Source organism: Cebus imitator, unplaced genomic scaffold (genome assembly GCF_001604975.1).
Source record: "Cebus imitator isolate Cc_AM_T3 unplaced genomic scaffold, Cebus_imitator-1.0 Scaffold411, whole genome shotgun sequence".
Classification (NCBI taxonomy): domain Eukaryota; kingdom Metazoa; phylum Chordata; class Mammalia; order Primates; family Cebidae; genus Cebus; species Cebus imitator.
Genome location: NW_016107726.1, coordinates 41,307 through 58,676, shown reverse-complemented (window position 1 = coordinate 58,676; position 17,370 = coordinate 41,307). Strand labels below are relative to the sequence as shown.

The 17,370-nt window shown below is 42.2% G+C and overlaps 1 protein-coding gene across 1 annotated transcript in view; it reads left to right on the top strand.

The window, feature by feature from the left end:
- Window positions 1-17,370, top strand: part of LOC108289694 (tyrosine-protein phosphatase non-receptor type 14-like) — a gene marked incomplete at its 3' end in the record, with an annotated part of 135,155 nt that overhangs the window by 80,894 nt on the left and 36,891 nt on the right. The window contains exons 2-3 of the mRNA XM_017509213.2: window positions 274-601; window positions 13,658-13,827. Of these exons, the coding sequence (XP_017364702.2) occupies window positions 428-601; window positions 13,658-13,827 (344 nt within the window). The remainder of the gene's footprint in view (window positions 1-273; window positions 602-13,657; window positions 13,828-17,370) is intronic.

The window sequence follows — 17,370 nt, the reverse complement described above, 5'->3', positions numbered from 1 at the left end:
ATTCTGGCTTTGCCATTTACACCATGAATGAGTTCTCTAATCTCTTTGGACCTTCGTTTCTTCAACTATAAAGTGGCTTTTATGATATCACCCTTCTAAGATGGCATAGGGCACGGGCTCTGCCAGGACACATAGGAGCTCCAGAGCTTGCAGCTTGTCAAATCTGGATGTTGATCAGTTGGGGGACGAGTGTGTGCTTCTCTGTGTGTGGAATTCGGTACCATCGACAGATCCCTTCCAGAGCATGACCATGGTGTTTCTTTTCACCTGCAGCTATCTTCCAGAGGGCCGCACTGGGCATGGACACCCTTTTCCCTACCTGGAGGAGCACAGGTGATAGTGTAATTTTCCAGTCACGAAACTGCTAAGGCCATCTCAGGGGCGTGTGCGCCAGGATAGGAGGGCGGCACCCGAGGACCACGTAGCCATGCCTTTTGGTCTGAAGCTCCGCCGGACACGGCGCTACAACGTCCTAAGCAAGAACTGCTTTGTTACACGGATTCGCCTGCTGGACAGCAATGTTATCGAGTGCACGCTGTCAGTGGAAAGCACAGGGCAAGAATGCCTGGAGGCTGTGGCCCAGAGGCTGGAGCTGCGAGAGGTAAGAGGGGTGTGTGTACACGCGCGTGCATGCGTGTTGGGTGTGCGAAGGAGAACTCGGCAAAGGGACCAGCCATCTGCTTCTTGGCATCTGTCATGTTTTTTGACCTAAGCGACCATGTGTTTATAAGAATCCTGTTATTCTTAGCACGGGTGTGATCTTATCTACCAGTGGTTGGGGAGACTTGTACTGATGTGAACACCGCCTAGAGCTGCATGGCGTGGCAGGCTCTTATTTCAGCTGGCGAGGAGGTTTGAGGGAAGTTGAAAATGAGAGACTCTCCCCACCGGAGTCATTTTCTCTCTTTAAAACAATTGAGTGGGTAGCTAGTATTTTGGCATTCTGGCTGCACATCAAGGAGAAAGACACCCACATACAGATGCATGCAGCTGCTTTTTTTTTTTTTTTGGGTTGTTTCTATATTTTCCTCTTAAAAAAATAATAAAGAGAAAAAACATTTAGAGTGAGCATGACCAGTGAGGCTTTTTGTGGGAGCCTGTAAAACGGGGGTTTTGTTCCTTTTTTAAGAATCCTCGCAGCTCTCTGCGTCGTCTGTGAGATGGCTTTTAAGCAGACGCAGGGCTGACCACTTAGACAGTCATGCTATCACTCTTTACAAGGGACTCTCAGAACAGTATGCTGTTTATGACAGCCAAGCCCTTCATTTTTCAGTCACGCAGACATTCAGGACAAGAGACTTTTGTGAGCAATCTCCACTTCAGCATGTGTCTTGAGAGCCGTCTGACATATTGACCAGTGGAGACGGTGGTACCGTTTAGTGGTTGCCAGTGCAGAATGACTGCAAGCCCTAAGGCTCAGACACTCCTGAGGGCAAGGAAAAGCTGTGTGTCATAGTCCTAGGTACTGGGGTTCTTGGAGAGTCCATGTGACAGCACTGCCCAGCACCTCAATGACAGAAGAGGGATGGCAATCACTGTTGGAAGTGATTTCATGTGGCCTCTCTCCACCTGCTTACAAAGGAATTGGGGCTCGGGAGGGTCTCCCTCTCCCCTTGACGTCTTCCACAGGCTGGCTGTGACTGTTTTTCTCTGGGAAACTGTTTCACCCAAAATGTATCTGTTTCCTGCTGTTCTTGTGTTTATACTGTGGTTTCAGTGAGCAGGTATTCCTAAGTTTTTTCTGTTTTTCTGTGAAGGAGGCTGTCTTGGTAACTGCCACAATAGGATAAATGTGTGAAATGTTCTCATCTTGTTGATTGGAAGCTGGCTCTCTTTTTCTCATTGGCGACACATTAGGGTACACACATTTAAACACACATGTGCGTAAGTGCATGGGCATAAAGAGAAAACTTTAATACTGTAGATTGGCTGGGCAAGAGACTTGTCTAAGTTTTTATAGAAAATTTAATTGTACACTACTTACAAAGATTTGCAGTGTTTTTACTTTTAAGTACTTCTGGTCACTCAAATTAGAGCAACTAATTATTCCTCGTATGCATTGGGACAGTGTAGCATGTTGTCATGTAGTTACAAGTATAGGCATTGGAGTCATGGCCTTTGGTTCAGCTTACAGTTCTGTCATTTATTATTTGGGTGACAATGGAAAAGCTACTGAATCTTTTGGGGGATAAATGTCTCACCTATAAAATGGGAATAATAATGCTTACTTCATAGGGCTATTGTAAATATTAAAACAGTTCCTGTATGGAAAATGTGTAGTGCTATGTCTAATGATTTATAATTGTTCAAATTTGAGAGTCTTAACCACTTGAAAAAAAACCAACTTTTTTTGTGAAAGAAAATATTGAACAACTGTCTTGTGCCAAGCACAGTTTTAGAACTTGGTGAAATGAAGATAAACAAGGTACAGTTTTACTTCCAAGACATGTAGAACAGTAGGGGAGTCAAGCCTTTAAATGAACAGTTAAGGTTGAATGTGGTCCGAGCTAAAATAGAGTGCAGGGGTAGGCCTGAAAGACGATGGCTATTCTTAGTGTTGTGCAGTGCACTTCCAGCCCACTGAACACTGCAGTCTTGCTGGTGAGAGAGAAAGAGTTGATGGAAGATGAACAAAGCCTTCAGTCTGAACCAAGACTTGAAGGGTATGTACGAGTCCAGCAGGTAGAAAAGAAGGCCATGTCAAAAAAAAAAGGAAAAGAAAAGAGGGCCGTGTCATCTGTAGTGTGGGGAACTGGATTATCAAAGATTCAAGGATGTGAAAGAGCAGCCACCGTTCTTGGGGCTGAGAAGGGATCCCTCCAAATGACCGGGTCGAGCTAGAGTTCATAATGAATGGCGAGGGGTGTCTGGAGATGTGTATGGTAATAATGGCTCTCAACAGACTATTGTTTTTCTCAGCGAAAAGGCAAAAGTCAACCCTGGATCATCCCACAGCTACCTTGTGGCAAAGAGTGAAGCAGTGCAGTGCCAAGTGTGTGCCATAGTGTGATTGACATTCCGTTGCTGAGGTGGGGTTTGCCTTTAATGCTGACTTTATTTTGACATGCCCTGATGGGTGCATCCACATTTGACCACGTCATGTTCTTTTTAAATTTTATGCTTTCGTTCTATGACAGATAACATTGAAGTTGTGCCCTTTTGAGAATCAATCCTCTAGATACCCCTGAATTGAAGGATGCAACAGAGTAATCTGATACTTTGTTCTTCCTCAGCACAAACACACCTTAAGGAAAAATGCACCCCCCCACCCAAAAGCAGAAGAACGAGGAAGTGAACACAGGGTCTGCTCCTCATACCTTGGATTTATATTTGGATTAGTTTTCAAATAGAGCCGATACTGGTTTAGAGGAGAAGGTGACAACCAATCTGAGATACAACAAAAAGTTTAGTCTTTTTTCGAAAGGGGTGTTGGGACCTAACTCTGCTGCACAAGATGGAGTGCAGTGGCATGATCATGGCTCGTTCAGCCTCTACGTGCTACGCTCAAGTGATCTTCCTGCCTTGGGCTCCTTAAGTGCTGGGATTACAGGTGTGAGCCTCCCACCCAGCCAAAATATATTTAATCTTTTTTTTTTCCCCATTGAGACAGGATCTTGCTCTATTGCCCAGACAGGAGTGCAGTGATATGATCATGACTCACTACAGCCTCAATTTCCTGGGCTCAAGTGATCCTCCCACCTCAGCCTCCCAAGTAGCTGAGACTTTAGGCACATGCTACCATGCCCAGCAAATTTATACACTTTTTGTAGAGATGGGATCTCACTCTGTTGCCCAGGCTGATCTCAAACTCCTGGGCTCAAGCAATCCTCCCGCCTTAGCCTCCCAAAGTACTAGAATTATAGATGTGAGCCACTGTGCCCAGCTCAATATGTTTCATCTTTATGAAGACTTAGAAACTAAATTATGGTAGATATTTGGCTTTGCCATTACAAGTAGTTTAAGTATATCATAAATTTTGTAATAGCTTTATGTTAGGAAAGTATGTATGGTAGATTAAACTTTTTTTGATTGAATTTTTTATTTACATTAATTATTCGTTTTGCCACTAAATTTTATAATTTTTTAATAGACTTTATTTTTAAGACTTTGATTTCTTAGAGCAATTTTAGGTTTGCAGTAAAATTGAGAGGATGATACAGAGAAATTCCATATACCCCTGGCTCCATGCATGTACATCCTCCCACTGTCACCTTCACCCCCAGAGCGCCACATTTGTTATGATTGTTGGACCTACATTGGCACTTCATTATCACCCAGAGTCCAGAGTTTACCTTGGGGCTTACTTTTGGTGTTGTACATCTGTAGGTTTGGACAAATGTGACATGCTGCTATTTAACGTGGCATTCAGAAGGACCCAGGCCTGGTTCTTATTGTCAGCAAACAGCCATTCTCTGGGAAGGTTGAATGTGATGGAGTCTCTGCTCTCAGAAACCAGACAGGGTCTTTGTTCCTACCGTTTAGAGAACAGGACAAACAAGAAACAAGCAAAGAGAATAGCTGGTGCTGAGGCACAGAAACAGGAAAGAACATGGAATTTTCAGGGAAAGGCTGAGTTCAGTTTGCACTGATTGTGTGTGTGTGTGTGTGTGTGTGTGTGTGTGTGTGTGTGTGTGTGACAGAGAGAGAGAGAGAGAGAGAGAGAGAGAGAGAGAGAAAGGGGTCATGGAAGGGAAGGAGAGTAAAGGAGGGAGAGGCAGGACCGAGTCTGCCTTTGAACGGTTTGTTCTGTCTCCCTAGGGAGTTTTAACTAGATCTATAGGATAGTATTTCTAAAATAAGTTACAAACGATAATTACTACCTTTTGATGTATATACTGTGCTGAATAGTTTCCATATATCAGCTCATGTAGTTCTCATAAGAAGTCTGTGACGTGTTCCTACTCTTGCTGTTCCTGTCTTACAGATGGGGAGGCCACAGCTTAGGGTGACCTGCCCATAGTCATTGGGTTGGCAAGTTGTGAGGCCGGTTCAAACTCTGGCAGGCTGACACCCCTGTTCCAATTCCCAGAGCTGTGTAGTGGGGGAACAGGGAGTGTGGTAAAATGCATTGGGAAACTCTCTCCTCAATTCTATAGTAAAAGAAAGAAAATGGTGTTCCAGTAAGTGTTTCACAGTTATCTTAGCTTTCTAGAAAATACACTTTTGAACTATTTGGGGAATAAAATAGTGCTGTGAAGTATAAGGTCATCAAAGGACTCCAAGGAGGAGCATGACATGGTTACCTTGCATGTTAGGTGAAGAACTCAGTAGTAGAAAAGAGTGGGGATCAGCTGGGCGCGGTGGCTCATGCCCATGGTCCCAGCGCTTTGGGAGGCTGAGGCGGGCAGATCCCCTAAGGTCAGGAGTACGAGACCAGCCTGGCCGACATGGTGAAACCCCGTCTCTACTGAAAATACAAAAGTTAGCTGGGTGTGGTGGCACACGACTGTAATCTCAGCTGCACAGGAGGTTGAGGCAGGAGAATCGCATGAATCTGGGAGGTGGAGGTTGCAGTGAGGTGAGACTGAGGTCCTGCCACTGCACTCCAGCCTGGGCGACAGAGTGAGACTCTGTCACAAAAAATAAGCGGAAAAGAGCGAGGATCAGAGGGGAGGGACAGGAACAGAGATGCCAGTGAGCACAACTGTAAACCTGGCAAAAGGTAAAAAGATGAACTGCTTAGGAAAAATGTGTTTTCAGTGGTTTTAAAGATGAGGAAGATATAGGGATAAGTTGCTGCTTGGGAACTCTATCAAGAAAGACATTCCAGAAATATAGGAAGCTCAGAAAATCGGAATTCTGATCATTTTTTCTCCAAATCTTCAGCAGAACGTGGATGTGTAAAATGGAGCTGGGCCTTTTACAGGGGAGATGGAATATCTAGAGCCCTATCTCAGTTTGAAAATAACTAGCTGACCAGACGTGGTGGCTCATGCCTATGATCCCAGCACTTTGGGAGGCTGAGGCGGGTGGATCACGAGGTCAGGAGTTCGAGACCAGCCTGACCAAGATGGTGAAACCCTGTCTATACTAAAAATGCAAAAATTAGCTGGGCTTGTTGGTGGGCGCCTGTAATCCCAGCTACTGGGGAGGCGGAGCAGGAGAATCCCTTGAACTGGGAGGCAGAAGTTGCAGTGAGCAGAGGTCATGCCACTGCGCTCCAGCCTGGGCAACAGTGTAACACTCCGTCTTAAGACAAAAAAGAAAACAAGAAAATAGCCTAGATTAAGGGAAAAAGAGCTAAAACAATGTTGCCTTTTGAATAATTCTCACGGTTTAAAAAATAAGTACATGGAAACACAGCAGAGTTTAGTGGCTAGGAATGTAAGCTTGGACCAAACTCACTGAGTTTGAATCCTGGCTCTGCCATTTACGAACTGTGTAATCTTAGATAGCTACTGAAGTACTCCGTGCCTCAGTTTTCTCATCTGTAAAATGGAGATGGTAATAGTAGCCACATCTACAAGTTGTTGGGAGGATTCAAACAGTTTTTCATAGTTGTCACATCATCATAGTGCCTGGAATAGGAAGGAAGCATTCAGTATGACTGCCTTCTTTGCAAGACACCACATAAGCCACCCAGCCTCTGCCATGACACTTCTGTGACACTGCCATGACACTTCTGTGACACTGCCATGACCCTTTTGTAAGTCTGCTTGTTCCATTTTTAGATGACTTTAATTTTTGGAAACTGGGGCCAGGCGTGGTAGCTCACAACTATAGTCCTAACGCTAGGAGGCCAAAATGGAGGGTCACATGAGCTCAGTTCAGGACAAGCCTGGGCAACATAGTGAGACCCCACCTTTACAAAAGAATAAAAAATGAGTCAGGCATGGTGATGCATGCCTGTAGTCCCAGCTACTTGGGAGTCTGAGGCAGGAGGATCCCTTGAGCCCTGGAGAACAAGGCTGCAGTGAGCTATTAACATACCACTACATTCCAGCCTGGGTGACAGAGTGAGCCTCTCTCTCCGTCTCTATATAGAGGTGTAGATATAGATATATGTAAAACTGTGATCTCATATTGAGTTAAAATAGCAAAGCCTTTCAATTCCTTGAAACAGCTACGATTAATTTAAGGTTGTGCTGTCCAATATGGTAGCCACATGTGGTTATGGAGCACATGAAATGTGGCTGTTTTGAACTGAAATGCACAGGAAGTATAAAAACACATCAGATTTTGAAGACAGTATGAGAAAACTAAAATGCTCATGAATTATATTTATATTTGAATACAGGTTGCAATGATATTTTGAACATGTTTTAAATAATATTTATTAAAAGTAATTTCACTTTGGCGGGGCGTCATGCCTCACACCTGTAATCCCATCACTTTGGGAGGCCAAGGTGGGCAGATCACAAGGTCAGGAGTTCAAGACCATCTTGGCCAGCATTGTGAAACCCTGTCTCCACTAAAAATACAAAAATTAGCTGGCGTGGTGGCACACACAGGTAGTCCCAGCTACTTAGGAGGCTGAGGCAGGAGAATTGCTTGAACCCAGGAGGCGGAAGTTGCAGTGAGCCGAGATCACGCCACTGCACTCCAGCTTGGTGACAGAGTGAGACTCCATCTCAAAAAAAAAACCAAAAAAACCAAAAAAACAATTTTACGTTTTGGTACTTTAAAATGTGGCTCTTAGATTTAAAATTAATTATGTAGCTCACATTTTATTTCTGCTAAACAGAGCTATTCTAAGAACTAGACAAGAGGGCATTTAATGGTAATAGTGAGCATCAGCATTCTAATAAAATGTAAAAATATGCTACAGTAACCTTGGCTCTACTTTTAACTTAATAATTGGAAGAGGGTTAAATGATATAACAAAGGCACCTGAGGCACTCTTCACTATTTAAGGTAGAGAACTGCTTACCTTAGTAATAAACTCTATTTGAGGTCAAGAACTGCTGTTGGGAAATCCAGCGCTCTGGAGAATGATGACTTTCATAACTCTCGGCTGTCTCTTAAGGGTATGACTAAGAGCCTTGGTTTTTGAAAGAGCGTAAAAAAATTTTTTTAAAACCAGACTATAGTCCTTTAAAAGAGTAAGTCCTTATCCTCTAGTTTATTCCTTTTTTCTTTTGCAAATTTGTATTTTGATCTTTACTAAAAACTATTTTACCCAAAGCTATCACTATAGTAGAAATTTTCCACATTTTGCTATTTTCATAATGACTAGAGATTATAAAGATAAAAAACTTAACATGCATTTCCAATTATCACATAAAAGCTTGCTTACATGAAGAATATTTCTGTGCTTTGATTTCATGCTAATCTTTTTGGCAATTGATAATTTATGTGGGGTTTGGGGGGTACTTGATTAAATGGAACACCTCATGCCCTGGCAGATAATAGTGGATTTCTGCTGTATTTTATAGCTTGTGTAATCACGTCTATATATATGTATATTTGCAAAGAATTAAAATACTCAATGCTGCTTCAGAGTCGACTGAAGAATAGACTGCTGGGGGAGATTTCTCATCTTTAAGTTTTGTGTTGCATTGTGTCTTTGTAAAAATTATAGTGTGGCCGGGCGCGGTGGCTCAAGCCTGTAATCCCAGCACTTTGGGAGGCCGAGGCGGGTGGATCACGAGGTCAAGAGATCGAGACCATCCTGGTCAACATGGTGAAACCCCGTCTCTACTAAAAATACAAAAAATTAGCTGGGCATGGTGCCTGTAATCCCAGCTACTCAGGAGGCTGAGGCAGGAGAATTGCCTGAACCCGGGAGGCGGAGGTTGCGGTGAGCCAAGATTGCGCCATTGCACCCCAGCCTGGGTAACAAAAGCGAAACTCCGTCTCAAAAAAAAAAAAAAAATTATAGTGTGAAACATTATTAGCTTAATGTCAGTAATGGCACCAGCATCTCCATTTTCTAGGTATAGAGATTGTAGGTGAATATTCACCAGTCTTAACTTGTATGTCTTCATCTTTCTATATATTCTAGGTGAGCTGTACAGTCACAGAAGAGTGGCTTTTCTTGGCTATAGGACTTGCTTCTTGGGTCTGCGTTACTCGGCAGTTTCTTTTCCTGTACTTTCATAAAGCGATTGGCTAGGAAAATGAAGAGGGTGCAGTTGTTAATTATAGATGTGTCGGTTATAGAAATCTCAGACCTACCCAGAGTAGAGGTTGATTACACACAAGTTCTTTTCTACCGTTATCCAACTGATGTATAGTGGCTTATTTTCCAAAGCCGTTGGAATGTAATTGCATGAAGCGCTATTTCAGAGTCTGCTTATAGTCATCTTTTGAAGTATTTTTAAGCTGTTTGTGCTTGTGTCATATGTAATTCATGTATTTTATGTGGAAGCACACCAACTGTTTCTTAATTTACAGCTGAAATACTGGGTAAGACAGGCACCCTATTACAAGTTAATGCAAGGTATTTTAAACTTTTGCTTCTGGATGAGTAACTCTTCAAAATGCTTGAGATAAGATCATGGCTTTAATCCTTAGTAATTGCCAAGACTGCGTCTGAACCTCTTACAATTAGCATTAAAGTCTGTGCCATTGTTCATAAAACTGGAAAAACAAAACCCTCAAAAAATATTTTCCTTTTAATAGCTAATGTGAGGGGTGATCCCATCTCTTTACAAATAAATGAACAAACAAATCAAAACCATCCCCAACTATTTTTTCATAGACTTACTTTCTTTACAGCAGGTTCACAGCAAGATTGAGCAGAAGGTACAGAGGGTTCCCATATGCCCCCTGCCCCCCAGACTCCTTCGAAGGGCCCTTATTCTCCAGAATCTTTTCATAATACCAAAAGATGGCCATTTTGACACTGTAGGATCCACACATGAATCTGCCATTGAAAAACTAGCAGAATTTTCAGTATATGCTTAAATGTATGTTTCCTGTGTTAAAATGCAATACCCCAAACCAAACAAATGAGGAAGCTGCTCACATAAAAATGACATTTTGGTGTGGCTTTCCCTGCTTGGTTTCATCGTAGTGCATTTTTTTGTCGTTGCTTCAGAGATGTGGTTCCTGTCCTTGAGGACTGGTTCTTCTGGCTTCTTTTCTTATCATTGCAGTAAACTTACTGCAGGACTCATGGCACCAGAGCTGTGTCTTCTAGTTTTCTTAAGAAAACTAGAGCAATAAAATGGGATTCATACCTCACCCAGAGGAGGTATCGTGAGGATTAAATGAGTCTGGCTTACATTTGGTGCCTGAGATATAAGCAGAACAAATATTTCAGGCATATACTCAGGTAATGTGATGGGATCTTCTTGGTGTCATGAAGAAGGTGGTTTCTATTTGTGGTCATCCAGCATGCTTTCTTCCACCATGTGGCAATGTTTAGCAGCTAAGCTCAGCTCCAAAACTGAGCTAGAGTTTCAATTGGCAAGTCAACCAGGAACCAGCCTGGTGGGGTCTCAGCTGGGCTTGATGGGACTAATAGTTCCTTGGATAATATACAGGAAGTTGATTGGTGCACATGCTAGTTGAAACGAGACCTTAGGCTCTGATTCTGTTTCCTGTGAGGCACTGTGTGGATGTAGGAGAATAAATGTGTGCTGTATTGTACTTTTGAGGCAGAGTCTTTCTACTCCAGAGTAGGAAATAGCTAGAGGAAGAACAAGAGGAATAGGGTGGGAATGGAAAAGTTACTTTGGGCGTAGCTTCAAAAGTCAGTGTGGGAATGGGGATCTCATAAATTGACTTTTCTTCCAGCTAGAGAACTGAATTTCACAATTCTAAAGGTAGGACATTCTGGCCGTAAGTTGGTACAGACTCTGTTGTCCAGATTACCTACCTGCCTCCCCCAGTTCTGCCTACACACTGGAAACCCCATTTCTTGAGTAGTTATGTAATTATTTCATTGGATAATTACTTGGTGAGTCACCTTGAAATATTCTGTGTCCTTTGGAAGATGCCGTACCACGGCAATGAAAAATTTATGTCATGAGTTAGGTTTTTTCTTTAGAAGTGGTTTGCTTTGTTATTTAGAGCTGTGGTTCAAGATTATTGCCTTACTGTCATTTCTCTTATACCTCATCATTCTTCTTCTAAACATATGCATATGTGTGTATGCACAGGAGTGTGTGTGTGTGTGTCTGTAGTGTGCGTTTTGTGTGTGTGTTATATTGTATATGTGCACATACATGTTTGTGTGTGTGTACTCCATGGAGTATTCTTTCTCTGAGTGTTTTCTGGGGTGGAAGTCAGGCCTGGTTTAATGATCTGGATGGATGGGAATGAGAAAAGGAAATTTAAAATAGTAGCTTTCAAGGCATAGAAGCAATAAAATTTTTAACTGTTTTTCAAAATCGATTGTAGAACATTTATGCAGTTACTGTGGTCCTCTGTAATTTGAATGTTACTAATTTGAATGAAATATGAAATATCTACATAAAAATATCTCCCAAATGTCAAAACTACTTTTAGTGAAAGATAATAAATCATCGTTAGCCTGTTAAGCAATTGTGAAGCTTGCCCTCTGTTGCTCCACTCATGCTTATAAAAGGGTTCTTTTCCAACTTTAATAATTGCTGCATAGCACATTAATTACATATGTTACCTAATTTATCATATGGAGACTCATTCCTAGGCTTCAAAATACTTTGGAATACCCTCATATGGCCCTGTGTTCCATAAAGGAATTCAGTATAATGTAGAACTACTTTGGACCCTCTTCAGACAAGTTGCTTGAATTGAGTACCCAAATGACTTCATTGTTAACATTAGCTTAAGTCTACGTCATAGATCTCAGAGGATGCCGTCAGAGTGATGTTCCAGTGTCCCATTATCACCTATTATGAGATCCTCAAAATCTTAGTGGAAGTGTAGCTTTCTGACTTTTTTTTCTTACATCTTTTAAATATTTATGTTATTTATAGATGTCCCAGCTTTTACCTTTGCCTGCTCTTTCTCATTGACTCCCAGATAACCTCTGTTTTCTAATTCTCTGGTTCATAGAGATGTCAGTAGTGCTGATGAAAAAGATTCGTGAGGTTTGCCTGCTTTCATTTTTTTGGTGATGGTGGTGGTGGGGGGGGTAACAGGAGTAGCAGTCATGCAGCCACAGCAGCAGTAGAAGGTACCGCTTATGAATGAGTGACTTACCATGTGCCATGCAGGTGATTGACAGGCATGATCTCATGTACACCTCTCAGAGCCTGTGGGTGAGAGTTGTAACCATCACCCCCATTTTACAGAGAAGAAAACTGAGGGTATAGAAGGCTCAATGACTGGTGTAAAGTTACTGAGACAGTGAGTGCAAAAGTGGGGAGATGGACTGACTTCGAAGTCTGTTTTCTTTCTTTTCAGCCATATTTTATTTCCTCTTGTCGTCACTCAGGTTGGAACAACTAATGGACTCGCTGGAGCTAGGAAATGAATAATGGGGTCAGAATTCATCCAAGTTAGTTTGTCTAAGTTGACAGAAATGTAACTTTGGCTCTGTTAGCATTTTGTTCCTCAAGAAATGCATAGATTTCTGGTATGAACTTGTCATTTGGAACATCATGGAGGAAAGCTGATCAAACCATTACCCCCATCTCAAAGTGGATCCATTTAAAATAGCCTCTAAAGCATCTGGGTCTGCAGCTTTATGTAGGCAAGGGCACACCTGGTTTTCTAGTAAAGTCAGAGTTAAAGCTTCATTAGAAATGTTGGTGGGGTTGTGGCAGGGATTGATCTGTGGTCGTGTTGAGGGGGCAGCCAGCTGGAGTGGGAACATCGGCATAAGAATGCCTTTGGAAATTAAACATTGTAATGAAAACATTCTTTTGAAGGCAGATTTCCAGGTGTGCTGTAAACCGTTCTAGGCTGTAATTGAAATATAAAAGAATCTTCAAAAGCAGTGATCTATTTTTTGGTGATTGTTGTGCTAATCCTGAAATCCTAGCATGAATTAATATAAAAGATGGGATTGGGTGCGTAGAAGTACCTGTTTTAATCATTTAGCATGTTGTTCAGAACGAAACTGCTTTAGGCTTCAAGTCTAAGGGTGAAAATCTCACTTTCATCTATCAAATCCCACCGTAATCTGCCAAGAACAGCCACCAGGGCTCCTGCCACAGCTGTGAAGAGGCAATCCTTCCTCTCTCAAAGCTTGGTATGGGGAGAGATTTGCTGCAGTTCGTGTATAATAAAGTGGAAGAGGATGATACTTTTTAAAGCACACGAAAAGAGTGAATAAATTCTCAGTTACAATCTGGTACTGTGTGAAAATACTCTACAGTGCAGAAGCTTTCGGCTGGCAGGCAGTTTTGTCTTAGGAATTGAGTAATAAGTTACTTTGCAGCAGGTGCAAGAGCAGCGTTGGCCTTTGCCAGTGTGCTCCATGTGAGATCACGAAGCGTGCAGGAGACACACAGAAAAGGCAGCCTTCAGATGTCAGCGGAAGAGTCAGCACTGGCCCTTCCCTGTGTGACTCCCCTTACCTCGCATAGGCACGTTGGTATCTATAAGCACAAATAGTAGTAATGAGTAGGGATACTGCATCTGGATACTCCATGTACACTGCAGTAGTGTATCGTTGTGGTGTCTTTTAATTTGTCCCAAAGTCAGATGTCAAAGCTGGATCTTGTATATAGGCTGGGGAACCCAAGGTGTGATGCAGCGTGCTGGAGTCTTGTTTCTTGTGTAGCTTTGGGATGCTTGTGGTGAGCATGAACTGATGTTATTTTACCCTTTTATCTAGACGCACTACTTTGGCCTGTGGTTTCTCAGCAAGAGCCAGCAAGCACGATGGGTGGAGCTGGAGAAACCTCTGAAGAAACATCTGGACAAATTCGCTAATGAGCCTCTGCTTTTCTTTGGAGTCATGTTCTATGTGCCAAATGTGTCATGGCTTCAGCAAGAGGCCACAAGGTAGGTGCATTTCCCCCTGTGGTCCATATAAGGGTGTTGACTGTGAGGCTTCCAGTGAAGTGGATGAGCTGGTTGATTTAGGGGTGTGTGGGTGTGGGTGCGGGTGTGTGGTGGGGGAGAGGGTAAAATAGTTGGGGATCGTTTATTCATTGCTTTGCAGATTTAGAGTTTTGGTTGAATCCCTGTAGCTAACTGCAGCAGTTTTCTGTAATGCTGGTAAGGCAGTAGAGATCCTGAACCAGGTAGAATTTTATCTTTAGACTGCAGGTAAAATAGGCATGCAAGAATTTAATTTAAAAAATTAATCACCTGGCCAGGTGTGGTGGCTCATGCCTGTAACCTCAACAGTTTGGGAAGCTGAGGTGAGAGGGTAGCTTGAGGCAAGGAGTTTGAGACCAGCCTGGGCAGCATAGCAAGACCCTGTCCCTACAAAAAGAAAAAAAATACAAAAACCAGCTGGGCATGGTATCTTGTGCCTTCAGTTGCAGCTACTCGGGACGCTGAGGTGGGTAGATCACTTGAGCCCAGCAGTTCAAGGCTGCAGTGAACTGTGATCATGCCACTGCACTCCAGCCTGGGCAACAGAGTGAGACCCTGTCTCAAAAAAAAAAAACAAAAACCAGAAAACAAAACTACCTAATTCTGTTTTGTCCATCCTTTTCCTAAAAATATCCCCACACAAAATGTACCATCATCAGACTTTGGATTTGAAGTCTGGAAATTTAACTAAAGGTGGGAGTAAAGTTAAGGAGGAAAATGTTAAGAGAGCAAGAGTTTTGATGATTGTCCCTACTAAATAAAAGGAGACAAGAAGCCAGCAGTAGCCTGGGGAACCAGGTATCGGCCCCACCCAGCTACTCAATGTCTGCTTTATCTCGGAGAAATCTCGTGCTGCCTTTGAAAGGATGTTTTCCCCTCTTATCTGTAAAGTAAGGAATTTGTGTAAGTTCATAAAGCATGATCAGTGAATGGAATAAGTGCATTCTTTTGTTGTTGGTATAGTTCATTTATTGGTAAGAGTTTTCCATTGAAATACTTGGGCAGTCTACTCATCGAATGGATATTTCTGTTAGGAAAAGGAATCATATAAACCTTTTGCTTTTTGCCTTTTACCCGGACCTTGTCATCCTGAATGCTTGGGAAGCACTGCCAGGGACATGCCTATAAGAAGGGAGAGTATTCTACCTGATTTTTATGTAGTTTTAGATTTTAAATCTCTGATATAAGGATGCACTTGAAATTTTTAAGTACATTTTAAGGCAATATTCTGCTTTCTTTCATTCCTTTTTTTTTTTTTTTTTTTGAGACAGATTCTTGCTCTGCCACATAGGCTGGAGTACAATGGCACAATCTTGGCTCACTACAACCTCTGCCTCCCAGGTTCAAGTGATTCTTGTGCCTCAGCCTCCCAAGTGGCTGAGATTACAGGCATGAACCACCACATCCAGCTAATTTTTGTATTTTTTAGTAGACATAGGGTTTCATTATGTCGGGCAAGTTGGTCTTGAACTCCTGGCCTCAAATGACCCACCCACCTCCCAAAATGCTGAGATTTCAAGAGTGAGACACCACGCCTGGCCTATTTTTAGTTTTTTGAGGAACTTCCCAACTGGTCTCTATAGTGGTTGTGTTGGTTTACATTCCTACCAAAGTGTAGAAGGTTTTTGTTTTATGCACATACTTGACAGCATTTGTTATTGCCTGTCTTTAGATAAAAGTCAAAGTCATTTTAGTGGGTGAGATGATATCTCACTGCAGTTTTGATTTGCTTTTCTCTGATGATCAGTGATATTAAGCCACCTATTTGTCATNTTTTTTGAGACAGAGTTTTGCTCTGTCACATAGGCTGGAGTACAATGGCATGATCTTGGCTCACTGCAGCCTCCACCTCCCAAGTTCAAGCGATTCTCATGTCTCAGCCTCCGGAGTGGCTGGGATTAAAGGCGCATGCCACCATGTCCGGCTAATTTTTTTTATCTTTAATAGAGACAGGTTTTCACCATGTTGGCCAGGCTGGTCTCAAACTCCTGACCTCAAATGATCTGCCTCCCTTGGCCTCCAAAGTGATAGGATTACAGGCATGAGCCACTGCGCCCAGCCTCTGCTTGCTTTCTTTAATTTGGTTTATGTATTTCTTTTCTTTTCTATTTTTTGGTGAGACACAGTCTTGCTCTGTCACCCACACTGGAGTGCAGTGGTGCAGTCATAGCTCACTGCAGCCACAAACCTCTGGACTCCCGTAATCCTCCTGCCTCAGCCTCCAGAGTAGCTGGCACTACAGGCATGTGCCCACAAGCCTGGCTAATTTTTTTTTCTAACTTTGTAGAGATGAAGTATCTCTGTATTTTCCAGGCTGGTCTTGAACTCCTGGCCTCAGGTGATCCTTCCATCTTGGCCTCTCAGAAGTGCTGGGATTACAGGCATGAGCCACCTTGTGTCTTCTTTTTTCATTTTCTTTCTTTATCTCATTATTTTAGATATACATAAACAAGTTAGCCCACAGACTTCCAGCAGAGCTCCAGAGCAAATGAATATTTACCTGTTTGATATATTTGCAAACAGAGGCCATGAGTTAGTTTACAGCCCGATCCAAAAAAACCTAATGTTCAGTCTTTCATATGATAGGCATTTAGAGCACTCTGTTGCATACCATTATTCCGTTTTCAAGTTAATTCACATATCCAAGCTCTTCCTGTACAAGAAAGTATTAACTCCTCAAAATGTGATGATTTCCGTTGGCTTTTGAATCCTCTGAGTACCTTACACGGTGCTAGGAACACAACATTAAGTTAATAAATACTTGCTGATTCTTGACTCTTGGCCATTAAGTGCAAGATAATGAGTGATGAGAGTGAAACATAGACTAGAAATTAGTGCATTTTTTAAAAAGTTCCAAAATGAAGAAAATGAAGTATTTTTACTTACTTCACTTACAAGAAAAAGGAAGTATTATTACTCTAGACAGTCCTATCCTGTAAGGCCTGTTGGTGAGAAAGAACAGTTGAAATGAAGAAGGACTCAATTATGTTCTATGAAGTTAAAAGAAAAAAGTTGTTTAAGCTTAGAAAAATTAAGTCTCACAAGGGCATTGTGGTAGCTAGCTTTAGATATTTACAGACTCTTGTAAGAGGGGGCATTCTGTGTCAGCTATGGCATAAAATTAGGGTCTACAATAAGTGAAGTACAAGGAGCTAAAGACCTTGACTTTTTGGCTCAATGTAGGAATACAGTTTCTAGTAACTAAGCCATCTAAAAATGGAACAACACTTCCAAAAGGGTGAGAGCACTGGTCTCTGTGAATGTTGTCGCGTGGACCGGGTAACCTATGTGGTATCCTGTAGAGAGAGCTGCCATATTGGGTGGGATGTTGGAATAGATCAGTGGTTCTTAAACAGACCAGGGCCTACTGCATCATAGTTACCTGGAGCACTTATTATAAATATGATTCTAGAGCTGTACCAGAATTCTGGTCATAATGTTTAGGGCTGAGAAGCAAGAGGATGTTGTTATTTAAAATGAATAGCACTACTATGGTGTTTCTGA